The 26,651-nt window shown below is 39.9% G+C and overlaps 1 protein-coding gene across 19 annotated transcripts in view; it reads right to left on the bottom strand.

Annotated features, from left to right (window-relative positions):
- Positions 1-26,651, bottom strand: part of NEB (nebulin) — a 208,696-nt gene that overhangs the window by 30,716 nt on the left and 151,329 nt on the right. For 16 of the 19 annotated variants that reach the window (XM_078376624.1, XM_078376634.1, XM_078376635.1 and 13 more), the window contains 16 exons: positions 25,416-25,520; positions 21,891-21,995; positions 20,196-20,303; positions 18,266-18,370; positions 16,907-17,011; positions 16,682-16,786; positions 14,968-15,072; positions 14,756-14,866; positions 13,814-13,924; positions 12,521-12,622; positions 12,280-12,384; positions 10,032-10,130; positions 3,579-3,689; positions 2,567-2,671; positions 1,691-1,795; positions 731-835 (listed from right to left, as the gene is read on the bottom strand). In XM_078376624.1, the coding sequence (XP_078232750.1) occupies positions 731-835; positions 1,691-1,795; positions 2,567-2,671; positions 3,579-3,689; positions 10,032-10,130; positions 12,280-12,384; positions 12,521-12,622; positions 13,814-13,924; positions 14,756-14,866; positions 14,968-15,072; positions 16,682-16,786; positions 16,907-17,011; positions 18,266-18,370; positions 20,196-20,303; positions 21,891-21,995; positions 25,416-25,520 (1,692 nt within the window). Of the gene's footprint in view, positions 1-730; positions 836-1,690; positions 1,796-2,566; positions 2,672-3,578; positions 3,690-10,031; positions 10,131-12,279; positions 12,385-12,520; positions 12,623-13,813; positions 13,925-14,755; positions 14,867-14,967; positions 15,073-16,681; positions 16,787-16,906; positions 17,012-18,265; positions 18,371-20,195; positions 20,304-21,890; positions 21,996-24,729; positions 24,835-25,415; positions 25,521-26,651 lie in introns of all 19 variants that reach the window. The other 3 variants (XM_078376633.1, XM_078376640.1, XM_078376642.1) reach the window with 3 other exon arrangements.

Below are 26,651 nucleotides of genomic sequence, written 5' to 3'. Positions count from 1 at the left end.
GGCACAAACTGAGCGACGGAACAGAATGACAACTTGAGAAGTGGGGAGGAACAAATAACAATAGAATGGAGGACCAAGAGGGATTGAGAAGGTATTTATCATGATTTATATGCTACTATTATGGCATTCCAGAGGAGTCTCTTTAGCTGAGCTACAAACCACGACACCTCAGTGTCTTAATAATCCTAGATTACTTTACCTCAACACTTTCAGTAAATGGGCTGAATGAATGGAACATTAGATACACAATGTGTCAGCACCTCTGGCATGAAGTGAAAACACACTTGGCAATATTTAATGTATTAATATTATTATATATTTATAATAATAATGTCTGTCTTTGGTACCAAAATAAACTTGGTCACTTGACTTGGGGAAAGAGCACCAGTTGCTGACTCTCCTCAGACATCAAAATATCCATTCAAATCATCTTTTATTTAGCAACCTAAAATCATTATGTGCTGATTTCTATCAATATGGATTGTACGTGATAGGTGATCAGAAATATGATTGGTAGACAGTTAAAAATATGACTTTGTAATTGGCCATTTGATTCTGACTGAAAATAGTATGATCATGATATAGTGGAATGGTTCCCAATGTTGGTTTAAGCCAGGTATTCTTGGACTGCAAGGGTTTCTGGGAGTTTGCAGTCCAAGAATACCTGAGTTAGCCAAGGTTGAGAATTGCTGATGCTGCACAATGCCTACATTTGCTGAAAGTAGCTTACCTCACTCTGCATGTGCTGAGCTTCCTTTGCAGTGAGATACGTTGGGGTTTCAAAGTCGAGCATGGGCTTCCCTCTTTCCTTTTCATATTTTTCCTTGTACTTCACCTGTCAAGAGGAAAGCAAATGTTATCCCAACCACATTTATATAGTATACAACAGAAATACAGAAAGGGATCCGGGGTGGACCCTTCTGGGAATTCTGCTCAGTTCACAAATCCAACTACAAAAACCCTGTGACTCATGAACTGCTGACTCTCACAGCACTAACTCTCCCCTTCCAACTGCCACAGTCAAGCTCAGTTTCATGTTACTACGGCAACATGATTGCTGTCACCACTGACAGAGGTCCATGTTGCAGCTATCCCATATAAAGCCACAACTAGATGGATCACATGGTTAGTTCACATGTCAGTGCCATACATTTATCTAGGCAGGAGCCCTTGGGTTGTACAAATCAAATCTTAAAGAGTTGTCTGGAAGCGAATATACAAATGTTTTGTCCAATCTTTCTGGCACAGACGTAAGTGTGTATATTGCTGCCTAAGGAATTTTGGGAGCTCTTGTCCAAAAACACGACTTTCAGAAGAATCCTATTGCTGTTCATGGACATTTTACTTAACATGCTATGGCTGGTTGTGGCTAATCGATGAGGTGCTAATACCATACATCTCAGTTACATATCTGGTCATGTTCTTGGTTGCACTATTGTGATGTATCCTGGCATGCTATCAATTAGCTGCAAATAGCCGCAGCAAGTTACATAAACATTATGCAAACATCAATAGGATTTCAGCCTACACACATACATCTGTACCTATAATATATACTCACACATACATACATACATAGATACAAGTATATATCTTATGTAAGTGTATGTGAAGTGTTTTGGAGGAACTTTGTTAAATGGATAAGCAGGTTTGGCTAAAATAAAAAGGGAGACATACTTATCTGACTTACTATGCTCTGAAGTTCTGAGGCCTCCTTTAGGTGGATCTGTTCAAGGTTATCTGGAACCACATGGTAGTGACCTTTACTCTTCTCATATTTCTTCTTGTACTGGTACTAAAGGGAAGGTGTCAAATACTACCTCAATAACAAAAAAAATTCCTAACCAAATCAGCTTTCTGGTCCAGCTAATCCAAACATTTCAATAATCAGACAAGAAATCAGAAAGGGATTTATTAAAAAGAAGAAGTGCAGAAAAGGAGAAAAAGAAAGATATTGAAACTCTAGTAATATAATTGCCCTTTGCGTTATTGTGCACAAAGGGAGAAGACTGTGTAAATCAAGAACAAAAATACCCAAAAATAATAAGAATCAAAGAGAGATGATGAGTACAGGATGAAATTTAAATTGAACAAGGTAATTCAGATCTTTTCTTGTTAAAAGATTCATCATTATGTGTTTTAATAGCACATTGATAAGTCTCCGGGGGGGGGGAGGATTAATTTTCAAAAGATTTAAAAAGTTAAAGAAGTATTTCCAAACAGTAGTAGTAGTAGTTATGTACCAAAAAAGAAAAAAGAAGAAAAGAAGAAAAAAGTGATCTTGTTAGTCAAAAATATGAATCAAAATAGTTTTAAAATGCTATTAAAATTTAGTTAGCGGTTGTAAAATATTAGCAGCTCCAAGCTAATATATCTAGGCTAGAGGTATTAATGTTGCTAGTCCACATGGAGAATATTCATTAGGCAAGAGAGAAGAGATCACTACCAGGTGATTTCCTGAGAACAGTCAAGGAGAAAAGCTCTTACAGAAGTTGTTAGCAGAGATTATTTTAGAATGGCAGGTGGATATAAGTAGAAAAGATCTGGGCTTAGCTAATACGCTTACAGAACTGGCGAGTTGGCTGGTGTTCAAGACATGATGCATTGCAAGAGATTCGGACATGTCTGTCACAGGTTTGTGAAGTTTCTTCAGATCTGCTTTATATTTAACCTGAAAGAGTGAGGGAAAAGCCAGTCAGTCATGATGAGGATGAATAATGGTGACACAATGCTTTGATAGAACAGCCATATGCATACCCCAGAGGAGCTCCTGGGAATCTGTAGGAAGTTGAACCAGCAAAGACTTACTGTTGCTATTTCACTGGTGATTCTGGTGATAAGTATCATGTTGAAGAGGATCAGGGGAAGCTTTGGATCCACACGATCCAAAGTTCCCTCATTTCCCATCAGCCTTCCCACTCTGAAAAGACACATAGAAGGGAGGGCAGGAACTCACCAAACTCCCCTATCAGGAGAGAAAAGAAGGCTGAGGGGAGATATGATACCACTTTTCAAGTACTTGAAAGGCAATCATACAGAGGAGGGGCAGGATCTCTTCTCGATCATCCCAGAGTGCAGGACATGCAACAAATGGGCTCAAGTTACAGGAACACAGATTTCAGCTGAATATCAGGAAACATTTCCTTACTGTTAGAGCAGTAAGACAATGGAATCAATTACTTCAACACTGGAGGCATTCAAGAGAAATTTAGACAACCACCTGGCAGACATCCTTTGATTTATATTCCTGCATTGAGCAGGGGGTTGAACTTGATGGCCTTCTAGGCCCCTTCAAACTTCATGATTCTATGATTCTGTGATTCTATGATAGGTGCAAATGGGAAGCGATGAAAGCATTTTGGGAGAGAAAGAGCAAATTTTGAACAAATAGAAATCAAGTGACTTTTTGATGCTGAACATTCATTACAGACCAGACACAGACCACTGCATATAAATCAGCACCCTTCTTCAAAAGGAAACCAAATCTGGGTTGATGCTCCTGCATTTCTGGGACCTCTCATCACCTTAAGAAACAGCCTATGCCTTATGTTACCAAACCTATTGAGAGTCAGACATACCTCACTGGCAATGTTATGAGCGTCTTTTAAGGTCTTGTAGATCTTGCTCTCTTTGAGGTCATATTGTGGCCTCTTTCCTTTCTCCTTGTCAAATCTTTCTTTGTATTTGAGCTATTTCCAAAAGAAAAAAAGTATTAGTACTAGTTCTGAATTTGAGGGTGCCCAGCGCCGAGAGAGAGAGAGAGAGAGAGAGAGTCCACATACAGTTGTCAAAACTGAACAAGCAAACAGGTCCAAGGATGGATGCATGGTGTAAGAGCTCTTAAAAATAGAAGATCCCATTGCAAAGACCAAGAAACATCTATCAATACAGTGATTATTAGGTTGATGCATGCCACAAGATGATATTTGCTTCTTTCATTCAGTGGTTGTGTTTCAGCTCTGCATTTGAAATACATAGTTTGCCCATTAAAAAGATTTTAAGAAAGCTTAATAAAAGTGTGACAAAGCACAGTTTCCAAGAGACACAAGGGTTAAGTTAAGGTTGAATTATTTACTTTAAAACACATTTCTAAAATGGTCATTTCTGTTAATCTTGATCCCAAATACTGGGCAGTAGAAAGATATTCGCATAAAATCTGGGTGTTTTAAGTATTTCTTTCCTATTCTTCTTCCGTCGGAGTACCATTGAGGCCTCTATAAGGCCATACTTGCCCAATTCCTTAACCAGTGTGATTTCATAGATAAGTATGTGGGGGGTTTTTTTGTTTGTTTGTTTTGAATGTTGGAGACAAAATATACTACAAAACAACTATGGTGTTTCATTGAAGAAACAATTAGTATTTGATCTAATTTATAACTACAGCTATTACTTTTCAGAGAAATGGCTGCAAACATAAGGACACAGGAATCTTAGCAACTGAGCCATTAAATTGTCCTCTAATCAGGTTGATTAACAATATATTTCTATTTAAATGATTGTTCAACATGTTAGAAGGCTATCCAGAGACACTGGATGGGAGCAAATGCAGCCAGATTGTAATTTGGCTTCAAATGAACTTCTTTCTCTTTTTTTAACCTTCTTTCTTTTTTAAAAACATGTTTCCCTGTATTTCTGTATAAATGCTCAGGAACCTGAGCATTTTGTCTAGGGCAAGAGACAGATCTCTGAGTCGCAGTCAGCCTTTAGAGGTGGAGACTGGCCACTACTTCATTCCAGTTGTTAGGTGTGATCAGACACTTGCACATCTACCAGTGATCTCTTCAGTCTGCAATGCCCTTAACTGAAGATTTTATCCAACCTTTATTTTCTCTCCTCTAGATGTATTTATTTATTTATTTATTTATTTTATATCCCGCCTATCTAATCAATTAAGATTACTCTAGGCGGCTAGAGTTTTTGTGATGTTAAAAGTGTGCATACTTTTACAGTATTCCAACTGATCGCAAGCAAGGCGTTGCTCAACGGTGGATGTTGTTCATATTCAACAGAGAAGTTGCTTTTGAGCTCAGATTTTTATATTCTCCTCTACCATATCTGTTCCTGCTGCTCCTTTACAACAATGCAAGGCTAAATATTTAAAGTGATGCTCTCAAAACATAAAAGATCCATCACTTATGTTATAAAAGCTTCATAAAAGAAAAAAGAAGATATCAATTGGTGGGAAGATAAAAGTTCTCTTTAAAAAAATTAAGCACATTTCATCATCCAACTGATTTCACGTCTAACTGTTTTCAGTGAACATTTGACATATTTTAGCCACAGTAATCAAGGGGAGTCAAATGTGCTTAATTTTTTTTTATTGATGGTACCCATCCCCAGCCAAGAGCTGATTGACGTAACTGATGAAAGGAATAGGTCATGCTGAAGATCAATGCACATGACTGGGGGAAAAATAAAGAGCATTTAACATTATAGAAGTTGAAGAGGCTGCAGTGCTGTGCAAATTTAAATTGTATCCCTTAATTTGGGATCTCCTAAACTTGAAGTTGACTTTTTTTATCCACCCAATCCAGTATCATTCACGCTGGATAGTCTCATCTTTTGAACTTGGAAAGACAAAAGATGCTGGTGGTCATATTCAACTAGCATTCAGGTGTGTAGGTTAGATTTCTTTTCGCCCCAAAAAAGACACAAGACAGAACACTACGGGTATCAATGTTCTTCAAAAGGAACAAGACTGTACTCACAATGACATAAATGACACACAGTATTGCTAATGGAGGGGAAACCGTTATGGTCCCAGTCCACAGAAGTATTTTGTATGTGCTCAGCAGGCAGTATCTATTTTTCAAACACTGGCTCTATATAACATGAGCTACTTTCTTTTACTGAGATGTTCATTATTTCAAAAGGCTTTCCTGTGTATTATGGAGGCTGCTTTTGGTGGAACTACTAACAAGACAAAAAGGCCCACTGACACACCAAGAGACAGATGGAGCACTCAGGGTAAGATCTAAGCTGAACTGATTAGCTGAGCTAAACTATCAAATACGACAAGTATAGGAATATTCATGCATTCATACAGGTAGCATCCAATGCTCCTCACTATAACTGCTCATAGGAAGCTCAGGGCTTCTCCCAAGGGTCAGGAAAAGTGCCTTAAAAGTTACTCTTTTTGACTCCAGCTACCTCCCAACCAGCTTATTTGGTGACATCTGACTACAAGTCCGCCCATGAGGACAAGTATTCCTGGACAGGTAGTGAAAAGGATGGCCCAGAATTCCTCTGCAGGCTTTCGCTAGGCGTGTAGTTTGCAAACACCAGAAGAAAAAGGAGGAGTCTTGTTTCGCTCTTTTATAGAGGGCTTCAGTGAAATACTAGTGAGGCATGGTGGGGGGATTGGAAGGAGAAGAATTAGTGGCAATCAGGCAGAGGAGTGGGCAACCCAACAGAGACAGCCTGCACCAGCAGGAGTTCTGCTTTCTGCATGCCCACAGCACCAGATGCCACCTTCACTGCATTTTGGCCACCTGGAAAGGTTCACAGACTCTCCATCTTCCATTTATGTCTGTTTTGCTGATAGAGGATTAAAGCTGAGAAACGATCAAATGCCAAAATTTAGCCAAAGAGCATTGAACTACATTGAACTACACAAAACTGGGCCTTCTCGGCGGTGGCTCCTCGCCTCTGGAACAATCTCCCTCCGGAGATTCACGCGGCCCCCATGCTGGGCACCTTTAAAACCCAACTAAAAACATGGTTATTTATCCAGGCCTTCCCTCCAGCCAATTCTTGATTTCTCTCTAACTTTTCCTTCTTTATTTCACTGCTGTTGCTGTTTGATTATTATGTATTTGTCTATGTTTTTATTATCTGATTTTATATTGGAAGCCGCCTAGAGTGGTCCGGTGGGCCAGATAGGTGGGGTATAAATCAAATCAATCAATCAATCAATCAATCAATCAATCAATACGTGCCAGAAGTCAGCATGTTGTTAGAAGTGCCAATTTCCTAAGTACTGAAAATTGTCCATTTCTCATAGCACCGGAGGTTTGTGTTCTGATTGTTCAGACATGAAGCTCGGAAAGTGTTTTGTCCCCAAAACAGCAATGCACTTTCATGTCCTAATGATTTTTCTCTCCGCTGTGTCTAGTCTGGCCTTTCTGTGAATAGTTTAACTATTTCAACTATTTCAACCAGGGCTTTCTCAGATCCGATTCCTAGCCATGATGCTACACTATCATTAATTAGAGTGTCTTGTTTTGGGACTTTTTATAAACTCTTAATAACTTTATCCTAGTGATACTGGGGAAAGCGAATACTGTACATACCTAAATGTTTGTAACCTTTGAGGCCACTGAGAGGCCAATGTTTTCCCATTCACTTCTATTTGGAAGCTGCCTCCTCACCCCAGGGCAGGCATTCCACAGAAATGAATGGGTAAACCTTTTACATGCGGAAAGTCAAACTATATTTTGGAGAGCCACCAGATGGCCTAAGATGCAAATTTCTCATCATTAACATGACTTCAGCAAGATTCTTTACTTGCTGAGTGACAATACAGCAAGCTGATTTTATAGCACGATGGGTTTGTAAGGTGAGATGATGCACTGTAAGAGAGAGTGAAGAACTTCCTCCAAATTAAAACAAATGGCAACGAAAAATGCTTGGACAAGACACACAGTACACTAACAACAGTGACAATACAGATGACATGGAGATTACATTTCAGCTTTGTAAGATAGAATGGCTTTCTTGAGGTGCTGCATATCTAAAAGCAAATATGAAAGAAAAGAAAAACACATAACATAGAACAGAAAACCTCTCATGTTAATGTCTACTCTTAAAAGAATACTGGTTCCATTTAAGAACAAAATGCTATCCCTAAAAGATATCCAAAAGTCATGCCAAATTTTTGTTATGAACAGGTGCACAATTTAGCTATTAGAAGAGCCTGTTGTTACAAAATAGATGGCATTTTAAAATCAACTTTGATGGTGAACAACCGGTTTTTCTCAAGAAGGAGAAGGGTAACATGCTATTGCATGCAATAATGACAAAAAGAAGTGAGAAATTAAAAAAATGTCCCCCCTTTTCCTTATGAAACATGGGTCTGAAACACTGAGCAAGCAGAAGCAAGAGATGGTTTCTTTTCTTAACTCTCTGGGAGTGAGTGGAGAAAGGCTATCAAGAAATGTCTGGCCCAACAGTAGCCATGTTATCAGTAATTTGAAACTAGTCTCACTGTAATGACCCCGAAGTCATTTCCTGAAAACAGCTTTTAAAATCTGCATGAAGATCCCCTGGGCCTCCCCAAGAACTTAGTGGGGCCCCTCAGGAAAAAGACCAGCAGCAGTGAATGGACAACAGCTTACCCACTGCCACTACTCTGCTTCCACAACCCACAAGCTGGACTGCAGCCATTGGTGTCTGCTGGGTCTGTTCCTTCACACTTCATGCACAGCAATAATGGCTTCTAGCAGGCCTACTCAGCCTTCCACATGACCTGACCATGTGCCCCAGAGTCCTAGGTGGAAGGCCACAGCTCAGTGGAATGGAATATATTTTATATCTGGGGGTCTCATGTTCAAAACCCTGGCAATTAAAGGGCTTCAGTAGCAAGTTAATGGGAAAGACTGCTCACTCAGATCTCTGAGTGAGATCTCTGAGTGAGACCCACTGCTAAGGTGACTAGATAATACTAGTTGAACACGCAGTATAATAATATGGCATCAAATAGCTTTCTGCTCCTTTTCTTATCTACTACAAACAGAGAGTTTCTTTTTCTCAACTCTGTCACAGGGGGAGAAGTACTCAGAGTAGCTGAGTGATCAGGTGGCACCAAAGAGGTGTGGAACAGGCTTACATGGAGGGTGAGCAGAAGGCTAATAATACAGAGGAAGGAGCTGGATTACAATCTAAGCCAGGAGGGGACTTTGATTTCCAAAGTGAGCATTATGAATCCATATTTCCGAAGTTACAAAACTGGACAAAATCATTGATCAGTTGGCATGCAAAGTTTCCAGTTTCTTCTGTAGTACATGGCATGAAACTGAGTGGATGATAAGAGCTGCATGCAAGGTTTGGCAGCTATTCAGAACTCGCAGATGTTTGGATGGTCCTATGAGCTGAGCTCTTGGTCTGGGGCAATACTAGGTCTACCTTCCCCTCGGCCTTCTGAAGGATGACCAAACGGGAAGACGAATTAAGGATCATAGAAAAGAGTGAACAGTGTGTGCATTTCCTAAAGAATGGGCAGGTTTAAAATGTCAGGGAGCCAACGAATACTGGTCTTTTCCCATGGCTGGTTCTACCATACAGGAGACTAAAGCAACGCACTTCACCATTCTGGCTGGCCTTATCCATGGGCAGAGTGAGGCAGTCACCTCAAATTGCAGATCTGAGCTGTCATAATAAAACTGTATTTTTCCTGTGGGTTAGGGGGAGAAGGCGCTATGACTGGAGCAGCAAAGTTTAGCCTTCTAGGGAGCAATGTGGGCGGAAGGAGTGGGGGAGTGAGGCTTGGGCTTTATTTCAAGTGGCAAAACATCTTGAGTCAACACTGCCCTCTTCCACTGTAACATCATATGCCGCTCACAATATGGAAATGAATTCATCAGTACTGACTAGATATACCACTAAATGACAAATATAGATTAATACAGTTCTATAATTGTGTGGTTTGTATGCCTTAACCTCAGAAGGACCTATGCCCCAGGGTACACAGTTTTATTCAAACACATTTTTGATGAAGATTTTATAATTGATTTAAATTATGCAGGCTTTTTTTGTATGTATGGTCAGATTCCCCACTCACACACAGAAGTTCCAAGTGGCTTAAACTTTTTCCTCAATGCAAGCTGTGATCAAAATTACATGTCCATCAGTCTAGTGCTGGAGAAATTCACAAGCCCACCTTCACACATAAGAAAGAAAGGGGGAGATCTCAGGAAAAAAATAGTGCATCCCATTGATAATTCAGGCTTGACTTCATGTGCCGGAAATATAACACCTAGCAAAACTCATAAAACTGGCAGCTGCCGAGGACAGCCCCTTTGAATCCTCCTTACGTGACTACTTAAGACATTAGCTTTCTTAACGTGTCTCATCATGGGCGTATCATACGATGCAGCGCCATGGCCCCTCAAGTGTCCTTTGATGTATTCTGCCTACAAAGCGCAGCAAGAACAGCACAGGTTAGAAAAGCAGATATCCTGCCCAAAGGGGCCAAAGCAAAAAGGTGAGATAGAAGCATAGGAAGTGTTTGTGTCTTCGAGGGTATCTCTCGAGGTAACACAGCATGAATCAAAAGCACACTGAAGGAATTCATTCAGCAAAGAAGTAGTGAGTGAACACTCAAAGATAACTAATGACTTAAAATGCATGTTTGCCACCATCTTCACTGAAGATGAACACAAACATTGAACACCACAAACATTGAAATGGCTGACAAGATTCACTGATAAGATTATAAAGAGAACTGAATAGAACACTAAAGATTTTTCCATAAGAAAGAAGATAATTCCCAATGAAGAGCAGTATCCAACACATTTCTCACATTTCAGAATCTCCAGAATGAACACCTTTGTCACTTTCCCTAGATAGATAGATAGATAGATAGATAGATAGATAGATAGATAGATAGATAGATAGATAGATAGATAGATAGATAGATAGATAGATAGATAGATAGATAGATAGATAGATAGATAGATAGATAGATAGGAAGGAAGGAAGGAAGGAAGGAAGGAAGGAAGGAAGGAAGGAAGGAAGGAAGGAAGGAAGGAAGGAAGGAAGGAAGGAAGGGTGTTATTGTCAAGTACAGATTTCTTTTTTCTTTCTCCCCCACTCCAGACCTCTTGCTTTAGTTATATATGCAGCACATTCTAATTGCATGGAGATTAATTGAGATGAATAACATATCTTTTCCCAATATTGTGGTCTTTGGATATGATAGGCTATGGAACTTACCCTCTCCAGCCAACATGACCCATTGACTGGGGATTATAGGAGCTACAACTGAACACACTTTCAGAAGGTATTGTATTGAAGAAGGATTAACTTACTGTTATCCACTGATTTTAACTTGCTGTCAGCCATATATTTCTCTCTGAAAACACTTCTCAACTCCCATATTAGCATGTGGCAAAGATGAGGTTGGAAAACTCATGTTTGCCTGCACCTTCTCCCTTAAGACCACAAACATTTTGGATCTCCTTAAAAGCATCTGAATCATTCCATTCTAATTTTAAAATGCATTACTTAACCAAAATAGACATCCCAGAAGTTTTATTTTAAATTGCGGTGAAAGATTCCAGCCAGGCCATGAACAAGATCCATTTGGATGGCCAACAGAGGATTGAACCCCAGTCCTCACAAAGCAACCCCATGGCAAATAAACCTATTGTGTGATCTGCCACCCACCAAATGGGGGTACAGCTGCCAGCAATTTCTCTGGCTTATCTTCAGCATTTTTATACTTAACATAGTTGGTTTATATTTATTTAGTAATGTTTAATATTGCTTTCAGCAGTAAATTTTATGACAAATTAAAGGTTCCTTGTTTCTTTTTTAGTCTGTCTTGATTGATTCAGTAAGTCTTTAGTCAAACTGATTAAATGATGAAAACGTAATCTGCAGATGGAAACCAGGAGGTGCTCAGTGTGACTGAAGACTTCCTGAATCAACTAAGATAAAATAATTAAGGTAGAAAATAATACAGTTTTAGATAAAAATAACACTGCAAACAATAGGTAATTGGTAAAAGCAGATTGCAATGTGTTGTTATTTTAGGTGGGCTTTTAAAAAGCATTATAGAGGATTGCAGGTACTGGTAATTGGTGCCTAGCCCTGCTTTACACCATTAATAATAAGAATAACATGTGCCATCAAGTCAATTTTCAGTTATGGCAACCTTTCTTGGGGTTTCCTAGGTAGACAATACTCAGCAGTGGTTTCCCATTCCCTTCTTCTGGGGACATCTTGAAATTATGCAGCTTGCCCAAAGCCACACAGGCTGGCTCTTCAGATGATTAACCTAAACTAAAAAATCTTTGATACTAAGTTAGAAAAAGAGTTCAGCAATAATAATAATAAAAAAACCTTTGGAGACATGGAAATCCATCTGTGCAATACAGATCCATATTTCCTCCCCTAATTATCTTAGTAAATAAGGAGGTCTCTCACTTCAAAGGGCGGGGCAGATCTGCATGGTCCAACTGAGGAACTGCCTCATTGAAACTCCCATAAATGGAATGTGGCGCTCACAGACACAAAGAGAAACCATGCACAATGGATCGTTATCTTATTTGGACATACCTGGCTTGTAAGCTTGGACACCTCTTTAGCAAGTTCGATGTCTGGACGCCCAAGCATTTTGACTCCCAAGCCAGCTTCTCCACGAGCCTTGGCTTTATATTCAATCTTAAGGGAAACAACAAAACATTTGAAACAAATGATAAAAGTTCGATTTTCTAGGCTGAGACAAAAGAAACCTTTGGAATCCTTATGCTTCTTCTGCACAACAAGTTGCCGAGCCATGAAACTGACGTGTACTCACATCGCTGACTAGATGGGAGACTTGGGTGGCTTTCTTAATATCTGGCCGATCGGCCACAGTCGTGTAATGCAGCTTGGATTTGGCATCTTTTTTGTATTGGACCTGAGTGGAAACAAGCATACAGAGAGGTGATTCCTGCAGTGTCGAATTTGGACGAACAGAAAACTCAATTGCCATTTTGTCAACTACTTTGCAGTGAGTAGGATGGGCTCAGAGTTGATAAATGAACAGCATCATCCATTCCTTCTATCTCATGATAATGGAGAGGAAGTATCATGGATCGCAGTGACTCCCAAGAGGGAACAGTGCATGTGTCCAATGTTTGCCCTCCCCACATGGATTCCTATTTCCCACAGAGTTAAATAGCAGTCATTCATTCCTCCAGATGAGAATAAAATGCTGCCACAGATGTAGCTTGCCAGTTTCTTCCCACCCAACCCTCACACATGCATATTTCAGGAGCCTTCTCGACCGCAATCTACTTCATCCTTGTATAGCAACCTATGGATTTATCTGGGAGGAAGCGCTGCCCGGTCCTTAGAAAGGCTGTCAGAATAAGACAAGGACAGAGGCAAAGTTAACATTAATTTAACCAAATATAAAAGCCTGGATTTTTCTTTGTAGAGGCTAATTTGGGCAAGTCTGTGTTTACATCTCACTACTGAATTCTGAAACTCTAATGAAGACAAAACAAACAAAAATATGTGGTTTTCTATGTAAGTATCAACCAGCATTCTATCACTAGTCCCAACGAGAGCAGATCTTCTGTCTGAATGGGATTAGCATAAGTGTTGACTGACCATTTAGTGGTTGATTCAAAAGGTCTGCTCTGGTTGGGAGGAGCAACAGGATGCTGCCGATCATGTTTAAAACAGGTTTGAAAGTACGTATAAAGGAAACATGTACTGTACTAACATAAGATGGGAAGTTTCAAAAGCCACAGTCATCAAGCTTAAATCTAGTAGTTAAACAAAATTGTAACAAATTTCAATCCTTGGCTCATTTGTTCAGTGTGAGAATGACTTCAACGTTCTCTTGACCTCATTGAAAAGTGTCATAATTGACTGTATGCTGTCAAGTTAATTCTGACTTATGGTAACCCTTCTTCTGGGGGGTGCCCTGGGACTGTGAAGCTTGCCCAAGGCCACACAGGCTGGCTTTTCAGGGATGCATGGTGGGGAAATGAACTTCCAGCCTCTGACTCTGTAGCCAGATGCCTAACTCCCTAAGCTATGCAGCCAGTGAGAAGGGTCACACGTCGTTTCAAATGATGTAATGGCAGAAATAACTTACATTACTCTGGTTCTTTGCAACTTCCATGGCATGCTTCACTTCAGGAGGTTCCAACATTATTGAATAGTTGGATTTGCCTTTCTCCTTCTGAAACTGTTTTTTATAATTTGTCTGTTTAAAACATAAGAGTTAGGTAATTAATTTTTCAACCAAGGTATAATTTTGTTGTTTAGTCGTTAAGTCATGTCCGACTCTTCGTGACCCCATGGTATATTTTACTGACACTTCAAATGAGAATTATAAATCATAACTGGTACATACAAGCAAGACAACCATATATATAAATATATTGTGTGCATTTGTAACTAGCTTTATCTCCTCAGCCCCCCGCTATAAATCTTCCTGAATGTTCTCAGCCACTTTCAACTATTTATTCAATTGAAAGGCAGTTCTGCTGGACACAAAAATAGCAACAAGGCCAGTAATGACAACTGCCCACCTACTGCAGTAATTTTACATGTGTGCATGCACACAGGCACACACAAACACATATGAAGTTTGTGGCTGAGGAGCAGGGTAGTGCCACATTTTGTGACTATTAAATTCTCACAGATTTTCTCCTTGGTTTGCAAAGCCCATCGGCTTCTTTGTTTTGCATTTATAATAATGTTCCTTATCAACAGTCCTATACAGAACAATCTCTAGAGTTCTTCAGCTACAGAAATGTTTCTGAGTGCACTGCTTTCTTAACAAAGGATACCGATTTTGATATATAGAACATTTCAGAAGTCCTATTCAACTGCATTTTTAGAATAATACTGATTTTAAACGATGTGAATTGATTCATGGTAACTTCTGCCCTGATAAATAACCAGTAACATGTTTGCAAGTGATAATTAGCGCATAATATGATTCGCAATGGAAATAAATCATTTCCATCACCAAATACAAAAATGAAAGACAAATCTACCATGTGAATAAACCAATGCAGAAGCAGCCTACCTCACTGACATTCTTGGTTACTTCTTTGACATGTACAGTGTCTCGTGTTTCAGGCAATTTTGTAAAAGAGCCATGTGGACGGATCTTCTTTGCCTGTTCTTTGTACCTGTTCTAAATAGGATGAAAACACACAGCTTCAAACATTGTACATCTTTAGAAGGAAGACATTCTGAAACCAAATGATTTTTTTTTAAATATATATTTTTAATTACCTCAGACACAAGAGAGCTGACAGATTTTGCAAGAAGGATCTGAGGAGTGTCTGGAACTGGGTGGATGGTTCCTCTTTCCTTATTATGCTTCTCTTTATATTTTAACTGGGAGATGGAATGGAGGAAGATTAGCTTCACGCTATGTGCATGAACAGGAATTTACAAATGAGTTCATCAGACAGGAGAAGGAAAACTCCGATTTCAAACCTCCACTGCCTTGTGGCTATATCCATTCATGGAAAAGGCTTCAGGAGTTAACCTCGAGGCAAAATCCGGAGCTGCAGTCCCGAAGGCAGCATGTGTCATTCTGCCAACTCCTGCGACATTCCTGGAACCAGTTGTATTGGCTCTTGCCTTTCCATTGGATCATTTCAGCAATGTGGAGAGGGGGGATCTGCTGCTTGGGTAACAGCCTATCCTCCATATTACCCGGGCTTCATGCTCTGGAGAGGACACTCCTCGATTCAGAGCATGTTACCATAGTCTCTTGAGACTGAAGGATGCCTATGGTGCATCAGACATGGTCACATCTCTCATTCCCATGAGAATTCGTTCCCTTTCTTCAGAACTAAGGGGCAAGCTGTAGCATAAGTCAAGTCCAGAGTCTACTTTTTAAAAAGAATTCATTATGTCACTCACTGCGTACACACACACACACACACCAGTAACTGTTGTCAGCATTCCAAAAAAATGGTTTTGATTGTTCATTACATCATTGGTCCTTTTAGGTGGGCAGGGAGGGGAGGACCCAAAAAAACAAAAAATTGGAAAGGTCACCTCAAAATGCTTTTTGAATCACATCAGTCTCCCAAAAGTAACAGGAAAAAGTATCACTACTTGATACATAGAAAATCCCAGACATTCCTTAAAAAAAAAAAAGATTGTTGCTGTCCTCTACTTGTAATGTGTTACTTCCAAATTCTGCCTTAGCCTCAAGGCCAAAACAGAGGAGACCAGCAGCTTTGCATTTAAAAGGAATCAAAATGTTATTGCTGCAAAAACACAATGTTCACCCCCCCCCCCCCCAAAAAAAAACATACTGACATGTAAGCCATGGAACTTTGAAAGAGGTTGGAGGATAATCACAGATCTTTACTCCTTTAATCAGCTTCTGTTCTAACTACAAAGCTCCCTGCCCCATCCATTTTGGCACTCGAAAGAGACAAGTTTGGCTCTCCAAGAAGTATATTGTTTTGAACCAATGAAATTACTTCTTCCTTCCTTAAATGAGTACACAGTCTTGGAGAATTCCTGCCCTATTCCTGGCTCGGGAGAAGACTGAGGGGTATTCATGAACTTGCTCTGAGGTTCAGTGACATTCAGCTTGACAGGAACAACCCTCTGGCCTTCACTCCCACTGGAGTTCTGGAGCTGACTGGCTTGTTCCTCCAGTCGTGCTGGGCCTTGGAACAGTTGAGGACATAGCCAGCGCTCCGGGTAGCATCAGGGAAGGGCAATGCCAAACATGGAAATTAAGCTGCCATGGCCGAGGAAGACATGAGAAACCTGTGAAGACTGGCAGGTACTTGCTTCACACTTGGAGGCTCCTGTTAGAATGAAATCTCAACTCCAACCATGTTTCCTTATATAATGCTGAACTATTTTTGAACTATTGGTGGACGAGGTTTACCACTTGTTTCCATTCGCTGAGACTGTCTCTGTATAAAATTTATGACAAACAAACTTCAATAGAAAAGATGTTTTGAGTACTCACGTCACTGGCCAAAATGGCGTTCTGCAGAGCCAACACTGTGTTTTTGTCATCTGTTACAGACAGCTTGCATCCTTTCAGCCACTCTCGGTCAAGTTTGTACTCATACTACAAAGAGACAAGAGCACAGAAGTGACAGCCATGAGGCCTACTTCCGGGCAGTGGTCTGGCCTACCACGTTAAGATATAAGAAGAACCCATGCCATTTTCCTTCCTCATTTTCCTTACATCACTCTGTTGTAGAGACGTTTTGGCAGCTTGGATGAAGTCAGGCCTGTCCACAGTCCAATGCCAATGGGCCTTGGTGGCTTCATATTTCTTCTTGTAATCCAGCTGTTTTAAAAGAGAAATGTCAACAAGCAGGACTGAGATCTCATTGTAAAAGAACTAATGCCCTTGTAAACACAATCCAAATGCTTCTCTGGCCTGTTGGGGGGTGAGGCAGAAGCAAGCTCCATGTTGGGGTCGTCACAGTGAAAACCACACATCCCTCCTCCTTCTATGCTTGGTGGTCCCAAAGGGGCTCAACAGGCCTCCCTAATTTTGCTGGTTTTCTGGGGCAAGAGAGACCACAACTCGTAGAGCAAGTATTGGACACATGTGAAGAAAAATTTGAGAGAAAGAGAGGGTGCCTTTCTTCACAAGTGGCACAAAACTCAGAGAAACAACGAGTTGGCACAAGACAAGCTGCCTTAATTTACAATGCCCTCCATGAAGAACTCGAATTATATTAATTTAAATTTTATCTTGACAACATCCATGTCTCTTTCCGTTTCTGCCTCTACTATCAGCAATAGCTGCTAAATTTTAGCACATATGTGTTACTACAAGAAACATGTAGCAAAAGTTATAACTACTTCCAGGTCACATTAAAACAATTAATTACTGTTATAACTACTTCCAGGTCACATTAAAACAATTAATTACTGTTATAACTACTTCCAGGTCACATTAAAACAATTAATTACTGTATCTAGCACTCAGTTTTAGGTTCTGAACAGGTGAAGTTAGGGAATTGCCAGGACTGCAGGATTCTAAATAATAATCTGTTTGTTTTCTTCCCCTAACTTATTGATGGCTTTTAAAAGAAAATGGCATATAGAAATCCTTACTACATCTCTCTCTCTCTCTCTCTCTCTCTCTCTCTCTCTCTCTCTATCCCAGCTATGATGGTTCTATTTCCTCCCTATCTGCTTCTAAAGCTACCATGAGAGGCACATCTACTCTAGCTGGGATTCTGAAAAACATATGGCTAGTTTTGGAAGGTGACTACTTCACTGGTGCAACTAAATTTATGCTACACTGCATTCAGTTATATGACCGGCAGTGCAAGTAGTGGCATGGCTACCGACTGCAAGAACACGTTCAGTACAGTTTGTTCATCTAGAAAAACCAACCAAAAAACCAGAAAGCTCAGGGACTTTCTTCCACTAATGTGACACAGGATGTAAGCAAGAGAAATTGGGCCCCAAAAATGGCCTGAACAGAATGGTCCCAAAGTGGCCTATATGTGGTCAAGTTCCTTTTTTGTAATGGAAAGGTAGAATATAATTGTAACAATAAAAACTTGAATAAAAATGAACTCACATTGCTGTTCACTTTGTAGGCCTGCTTGGCAGCCTTAATATGAACGGAATCTGGGACGATGTGGCAGTGAGACTTATTCTGCTGGTAGACCTCTTTGTATTTCAGCTGTTGGAATAACAAGAGTAATGCTTTACACTTCTGCAAAGAGCACAACCCAATAACGCAACCACGTTTAAACAGAAATCACCCAAAAGATAATTATCTTCTTAGATATGATATATGGACATCCTTTGGTTACATTGCACAGGAGAATGTATTTCAGAGGCTCAAAGGAGCTTATGTCATGTTATATCACTCAAAAAGCCACACACACACACACACAAGCTATGCTTCAAATGCAAATGTGCCTGCCACAGTTGTGCTTAACTGGGGCTCATTTAAGAAGGGCCCAGCTTAATGGATAGTGCATGATAACTCCAGTATTTTTGCTCTGTAGCAGTTTACAGCAGCAAAGGCCTTAAGGCTTCAGTATTCCTCCAGAAAATATGGTAAAAAAAACCCACACACATTACATTCCTGCTCAAGGGCTGTTTAAAACACCCAGTTAAGGTTACAGTCCCACACAACAGAAGCAGAGAACTTGCACAGGATTGACAGCATAAAGCAAGAAAACAATCAATTAACTAGTAATTATAGGTACGTAGACCAAAAATAATTTCATTCTTACACTGCTACAGCTTAAAACTAAATGCATAAAAATTAAGTCCCAGGACCTTTTTCTAACCAAACAAACAGAGTGATGCTTGTTAACAAATCATGTAAACAAGAGATCAGGTGTTATATCTGCTCTACGAATGAGTCTACACAAAATTTTCATTTTGATAACTACAGGTTTCTGGAAATTGCTGCTACATTCATTAACACTCAGATATATATATATATTGTCTTTTGAATTTAAGCAGTCTTACCTGCCACCGTGATTCTCAGTAATTAAGGAAGGCAGATGAGGGAATAGGGATACTACCTGTGCTGGATGGGGTTACACTCCCCCTGAAAACTCAGGTCTACACCTTAGGTGTACTCCCAGATTCATCCCTAAGCTTGGATGCCCAGGTTTCGGTGGTGGACAGAAGTGCATTTGCACAGCTAAAGCTGGTGTGCCAGCTACTCCCATTCCTTGAGATGTCAGATCTGGCTACAGTGACACATGCCTTAGTTACATCCCTTTTGGATTACTGTAACGTGCTCTGTGTGGGGCTGCCTTTGAAGACAGTTCAGAAACTTCATCTGGTGGAAAACTCTGCAGCCAGACTACTGACTGGGGCCAGCGACAGGAAGTATATAATGCACCTGTTACAAGAATTGCACTGGCTACTAGTCTGTTTCCGGGCCCAATTCAAAGTGCTGGTCATTACCTATAAAGCCCTATACAGCTTTAAAATTCTAGTGAATTTTAATATCGTGAGCCGCTTTGGGTCCCCTGTTGGGAGAAAAGCAGCATAGAAATAAAACTAATAATAATAATAATAATTAAAGACTTCCCCGTCCTGTCCAGTGGCTTCCACGTCTTTCTGACAATGACATGGATTACTAAAGGAACCTCAGGGCCACTGGGAATAAAATCAGAAATGTTAAATTCCCACCCCCCAAAAAAATCACTGCTGCTGAAGACATCATCAGCCTTACGTGGCCCCAGTTTTGGCAACAGGATTTCAGCTGACAAGACTTCAATTGCTGAAGGCTAGTTGCTACAACATAATTCCAATGTAATGTACAAGCATCCCTGTTCCTCATTGTTCATGTCAAAAGCAATCCAATGGAGCTTTCAAAGTGAAAAGATCAGCCCAGAGCACTGTTGTTGCCCAGGGGTGCCCAAATGTGTTCACAGTCCTCACATTGTAGAAGCATTAATTCTTACCCATTAGAAGTCATCAATATGCAATTAACTTTCCTGGCTTCGTTTTTATTATAAAAAAAATTGTTTACTTACATCACTGATTCTGTCCATGACTTTGCGTACGTGGAGTAACATGGGGGTATCGTGAATTGTCGTATAGCCCTTGGGTCTGGCTTTGTTGTACTCCAACTTGTAAAGGATCTGGCACACAAAAGAAAATTTAAATTAGCATATCAATTAATTATATTTCAAATTCATAATACAAAAGAAGAAATGATGTGGTAACTGATACAGACATCTTGTTTTATTGACTTTTAGTATGTGCTAGGGAACAACAAAAAGACAATCCACAATGCATTAAGCAGTCAAGTTTCCTGCATCTAGAAAAATTATAGGGGTCATCCCTATAGGCTCTTATACCATCTCCCCACCTCATTCCCCTGCTATCACCCTGTTGCCCATGACATGCTGGACAGGTCTATTCCAGGCAATATGGCTTCCTGATTCAGCCCAACATGTCCGCAGAAGGGCACACACCTCTTCTCCATTTATCTAGAGTTCCATCTCCACCTCCACTGTCTTCCACTTGTACCTATCAAAAATCTATATATAATCATTTACAAGTTTAAAAAAGTGTACTTGATCCATTCCATGAGAGCAATACATTGATTATGTAGTTTTCACCTACATGTATTGAACGCTCAGTGGGGTTAGCAGGATATACAGTCATCTCACATGTCACTGGCTTAAGGGCCAACTACACAATATAGATAACCAAAAAAAAACCCCTAGAAAACGGAATTTCTCAAGCCCTTTCTGCATGTGATAGTCCTAGCAGGAGCTTTTCTCTCTTTTACAATTTGCAAATTAGTAGGCTTGCTGTTGGGATTGGTCTTCAGGCCATGAGCACATGCTTCTTTGATAAATCTGGGTTTTCAGACACAGACAAATGCCTCAGTCATAACTCTTGATGTGATTTCAGGTTATCTATAATGTTTGGAGTTCAGTAGCAATATATACTTTCCTCTAAAACATACTGTGGCTCTTAATGCAGCATAGTTAGCATTTCCATGAGTGCATCTCCACAGGGGAAGTATTACCAACTCAGGCTTTAAACTGTCTCCCTCAAAAAAATATTACAGGAGGGAGGAAAAATAGCATGGCTCACCGTTCTTACATCAAGTTCATAAATCATACAGTGCCCGTGCACTGACTTCCTGATTGCCCTGTGGAAGGTCTGAGTTGTTCACGCAAGAAAACTATGCACCGGACAGCGTGGTGTGGCATGGTTTGTCACACCAGAGCCAGGAGGACCCAGTGCAAATCCCTACGGAGTCAAAGAACTCCCGTTCTCAAAAGAGGCAGTTGACTGTCATTGAGTTCCCCCCCCCAAGGTCACCACTTTGCCAGGGGGTTCTCATCCAGCCAGTCATTTCCTCTTGCCTCCCACTTCCTGGTTGTTAAAGGACATTGCCACCAGCCAAAGGCTGCACAAGAGGTTAATCTCATACTAAAGTATTCCTCTTCTGAGCTCTCTCAACACTATAACCTCTTGACTATCCTTCTTTAATCAACACACAAATTAGTCCATACTTAGGATACAATCCTGTACACACTTACCTGAGAGAAAGTCCCATTGAATTGAGTGGACCTTACTCTTGAGTAGGTATGTGCAGGATAGCAATACAGTATTAGTCTTTTTTTCCTTTCAAAAATATCCATACAGATACTAGTCCGGAAAGACATTTAATGTCACCTTTTTTTCTTTTTTACAATATCTGGACTTACATCACTGATTTGCTTGTTGACTTTGGTAGTCCTCAGATGTTCAGGGGTATCCACAACACTCGTAAACTTGTCCTTCTGCTTTTCGTACAGCCTTTTGTACTTGTACTGTTGAAAGAAAAATAAGGAAGTGTAAACAGCACCCAAACACTAGAGATACACCTTTTAAGAGGAGAGCTAATGCTAGCCTGCCTGCTGTCAGCAGCTGTCACAGAAGTCAACCGAAACTGTGTACACTGTGTATACGTGGGGAGACATGCCTACACAACGGAAATGCCAGTTAAGCTGCCTTTTGTTACACTGACATCAAAGGAAGCCTGTAAGGTGTGGTGGACAGAGTGCTGGATTTGGTCTGGGAAGAAGCCTCCGTTAATACCAGCCCTCAGATATGTATCTACAAGGATGGATTTTTTTTTTTTAAGAGCCATCCTCTCTGACCTATCCCACAGGCTTGGTGTAGGATAAAAATGGTATAATCCTACGTTTCCTTTCCTGGACAGGATATGAATGGGATAAATAAAGGAACTAAACAAACAGGGTTTGACACAAGCAGAGAGCACCTCAGACTCTTCATCTGTGCTTGTAGTCAAAGGACCTACTTACAAGAATGAGGGGAGTGGGTGAGTAAAATGTTTCAGAATGTGTTAAATAGTCCTTTTTCAGCCCAGTTGAGCACATGAGGCCTACTGAAATTACAGTGTTTCGACTGAGGATTGTAGTTCTTTATTACATTGCCAAACTGTTTGGTACCACAGATAACGTTGATTTGTACTTTCTGTTGCTACAATAATATTCCATAGGAGTGTTTTGACTAACTCAGCTGACATTTTAACTATGCTTAATGGTGAAAATATCTGATTAACAATTGTACTGATGATTTTTTAAAAATAGATCACTCTAGATTACTGAGAATCTTGGCGCAGTTTCTTTTAAATTTGGAAAACTGTTCCATATCTTAAAAGTGATTGAAAGACAATGTGGAAACATGTTTTGGTTTATTTTGCTTTATATTTGGTGCATGCAAACACATATAAAGATCACACAGAACATGCATAAGGACAAAAAGAAATGTATATGCCATGAATGACATCGTATATAAAATAATGACAAGAATGCACAGAAGCAGCTTTCATTTATTATAATGTAAGTAACTAAGTGGACATGTTTAGGAACATAGCTGGATATTAATACATTTAGGATCTAGATGAAAGGTGTCAATGGGATTAAGCAGTATCAAAATGCTTAATCTTAAATTCATTTGTGAATCCCAACCTCTGAAATTTAAGCACTATGAAGTGGATGTGATGTTTGGGTAGCCATTCATTATGGGGTACTGGCTATCTTTTCTTAGATCCAAATTGCAAGCCTCATTAGAAGAGAGCAGTAGCAGTCCTCTGCATACATATCTTAGACTGAGTCTCATCTAGTTCAACAATACTTACTTCTAAACATAATACGTAAGAATGTGCTACAAATGAGATAAACCTGAACTTGATTTTAAAAAAAGCCTAGGCAAACCTGGAAGAAATGAATTTGGACAGCTGGAGAACAATGAATGTCATTGTTGAAAGTTCAGCACTTGAGACAGATTGCGGCAGTATATGCATTATCTGCAGAATGAAACTGAATTTCTTTTTAACAAAGATGCCCAGTAATAGACATAAAGCAAAAAACCAACAGGACACACTAAATGGACAAGATCTGATGTTTCTTTATTTCTGTTAAAAGGCAGAGAAGGCAGGAACTTCAACTAAAATAGCACAGACTATATAGGTCGCCATCAAAGAAAATCTGGCATATAGGAGAACTATTACTGTTTGACACCATGAAAATTGACACTACAAGGTTAGAAGCTGAACAGGTCAGCTTGCTGTTATGACACCATAACAGCAATCAGTGAAGACTATTGCTTTCATAAACAGTCCAACATAGATATACAGGAGCCTTACGATGCAGTGGTTAAACTGCAGTATTGCAACAAAGACTCTGCTGGCAACTCAAATTTGATCCTGGGTCCAGGCAGCTAGCTCAAGGTTGACTTGACCATCCATCCTTTTGAGGTTGGTAAATTTTGTACCTAGTTCACGGGGGCGGGTGGGGGGGATGTGTAGCCTGCATAATTAAACTGCAAACCACCCAGAGAGTGCTTTAACCGCTATGAGGCAGTATATAAGCAGCACACTTTATATTTTAAAAGAATATTATTGTTGCTAGCCAGATGATCATAATTATGATAGTGAGGCTGGAGTGGAATATAGACTTGTAGATTCTATATCTACATAGGCCTAAATCCAACTGTTAGTTCCAGCTAAAGTCCATCCAATCAAGCACCAAATGGGAAGCTAACCCTTCACTGAATTCCATTGATTCAACGTTGATACAAGTAAGAGGATCTAGATATTGGAAACAGAGAGAGGGCAACCCATAGCCATGAGTGAACTGCAGGTCTCTCTTGGCTAATCTAAGTCTCATGGGACTGAATGGCATCTGTTCATTAATGCCAAAGAAAATACTAGGTTGTACGAAGACACTTCCACGGTGAAGCTTAAACCTATGCCTGGTGATCCGAGTTCCTCAAGGGGTCTCCAGTTTCCCCCTTCCTACCTCTGCCTCACTGATGGGAGCCTATTTGCTTTGCTCCACAAAACTTTATTCCGGTCTCTAGAAAATGACCTCACTAATATCTGCAGACTCCCTATTCAGATCAGTGGGGCAAGAGCACTCCTCCTGCTTCTTTTCTACAACATTTATTGGTTGGATGTGATGAAGACAAACGGTGTTGGGAAATGGCGGTGAGATACACAGACACGTTGTCGTTACCGTTATTATTACAATACGTTACCTGGCTCCACTGGTTTGTGTTGTATAATGCCATCAGCATATCCGGTCGCAGAATTTCATTACATCCGTGTTCCCGGAACAACTTGGCACTAGATTTATATTTTTTCTGTCCATGCAAACAGCAACGAAGCACAAAAGAGACTTTTGAAGACAACAAGAATGGCTCCAAATCCCAACATGGTGAGATTCAGGCTTTTGGGATAACTATGTATTCTCAACATTGCACCCATGAACAGTGTGCCCGCTAAGGGTAGGTAGACTCAACAATGACATAACTGAATTGGAAAAACAGCAGGGGCACCATGGATCCTTTGATCATCTCAACACACAATGGCTGAATGGCCTTTGTGTTTAATTAAAAGTAAGGTGGCCCTCTCATCTCCAGATTGACTTTGTTGTCTAGACTGAATTTGTCCGTAGACGGACAAAGCACTCTTCTTCCCCTGCACATGGGTGCACAGTTTATGAGAATACAAAGTACGAACAGGCTCACCCAAAAAGACGGTGTGCTGTATTGGGTGGCAAAATACAAACAGCTGCAAATAACAATACTAAGAAAACAGACTCAATATCAGAGGCAAAGCCAGTGATATTGTTGCCCAGAAGCATCTCAGACAGGTAAAGAATTGGCATCCGAGTGTGACGATGGTCACAGTCTGGATGTCCTGGCCGACACGGCCACAGTACCTGGCTGCTCAGTTCACCTCCCCATTTGGCCAGCAAAGTTTTAGGATCATCCACCACAAGAGAATACTTGTCCTTCTTCTTCTCATACTCAGCTTTGTACAATTTCTGCTCAGGGCAGCCCATGGGATGGGAGTCAAATAAGAAGGGGAGGCACAGAAGATATGTTGAAACCAATGTATCAACACAGCCAACATCCTCATAAAACCAATTTACTCATTACAAAAAAAAAGTTCAGTCATCATGTTTAAGGAGCAATCTTATGCAGACCTACTCAAAAATAAGCCCCACAAAGTTTAATGAGGCTTTTACGTCCAGTAAGCACAGAAAACAGTGGTGCCTCGTGATAAAAATACGACAGCACTATCAAAAAATTTTAAATTTGTATTTACAAGATATACAAAGGTACTGCAGATCTGCTTTAAAGACAAAGGTACAATCTATAATGCAAATCCTGAATTGACAAGCTGAGATCTCGACATTTTGAATTAGTACCATGTCAGGTTGCCACAGTGAAGCACAGAGTTAAGCTGTAGATGTCAGAGGGACAAATGAAGCTTATCTCTGTCCTGCAGTGACACCAATAAGCTTAATTCATAGTTACATATGCAACTGAAGGTTACTTTTATTTACATATCAAAAAATTGTAAAAGGGAAATATTGCAGCCTTTGGAAAAATAGATAATTGGATAAATAAAAGTCAATCTATTATATTAAACATGCAATATACAAAACAGAAATTACATATATACTACCTCTCATAATAACTAGTATGCTATGATCACTGATGGTTTTATGCACATTATTCTTTTCATGTTGTTATATACATCAGTTAACTTTTCTTTAATAGTTATCTGTAGGGTGAGGTATAGAGGATTTCTATGTCACATCATTTTTTTTCTGCAACCTACTGTATATTTGAACTTATAAGTAACTTTAAACTTATGAGTAATTTGGCTTCTCATACCAGATTACTCATAAACATGTTGGAACTTACTTATACGTTTAAATATAGGTTGCAGAAAAAAATATGACATGTCATAGAAATGTCATACAAATCCTTGCCCTAGCTATCTGTGATTCTTTTATATTTGATGTTTATAACTTAAATCTATTTAACATATAATTAATTAAACTGAGAACCACAGCAAGGAAACACAGAAGGCAACTTGTTGTGCTTCTCCCTAAATTATAGTTGCAACACTAAGGACTGAGAAAGCTGAGAGTCTTGGAATTTTC

This window comes from Pogona vitticeps, chromosome 1, assembly GCF_051106095.1.
Source record: "Pogona vitticeps strain Pit_001003342236 chromosome 1, PviZW2.1, whole genome shotgun sequence".
Taxonomy (NCBI): Eukaryota; Metazoa; Chordata; class Lepidosauria; order Squamata; family Agamidae; genus Pogona; species Pogona vitticeps.
This window is presented reverse-complemented; position numbering and strand designations above follow the sequence as displayed.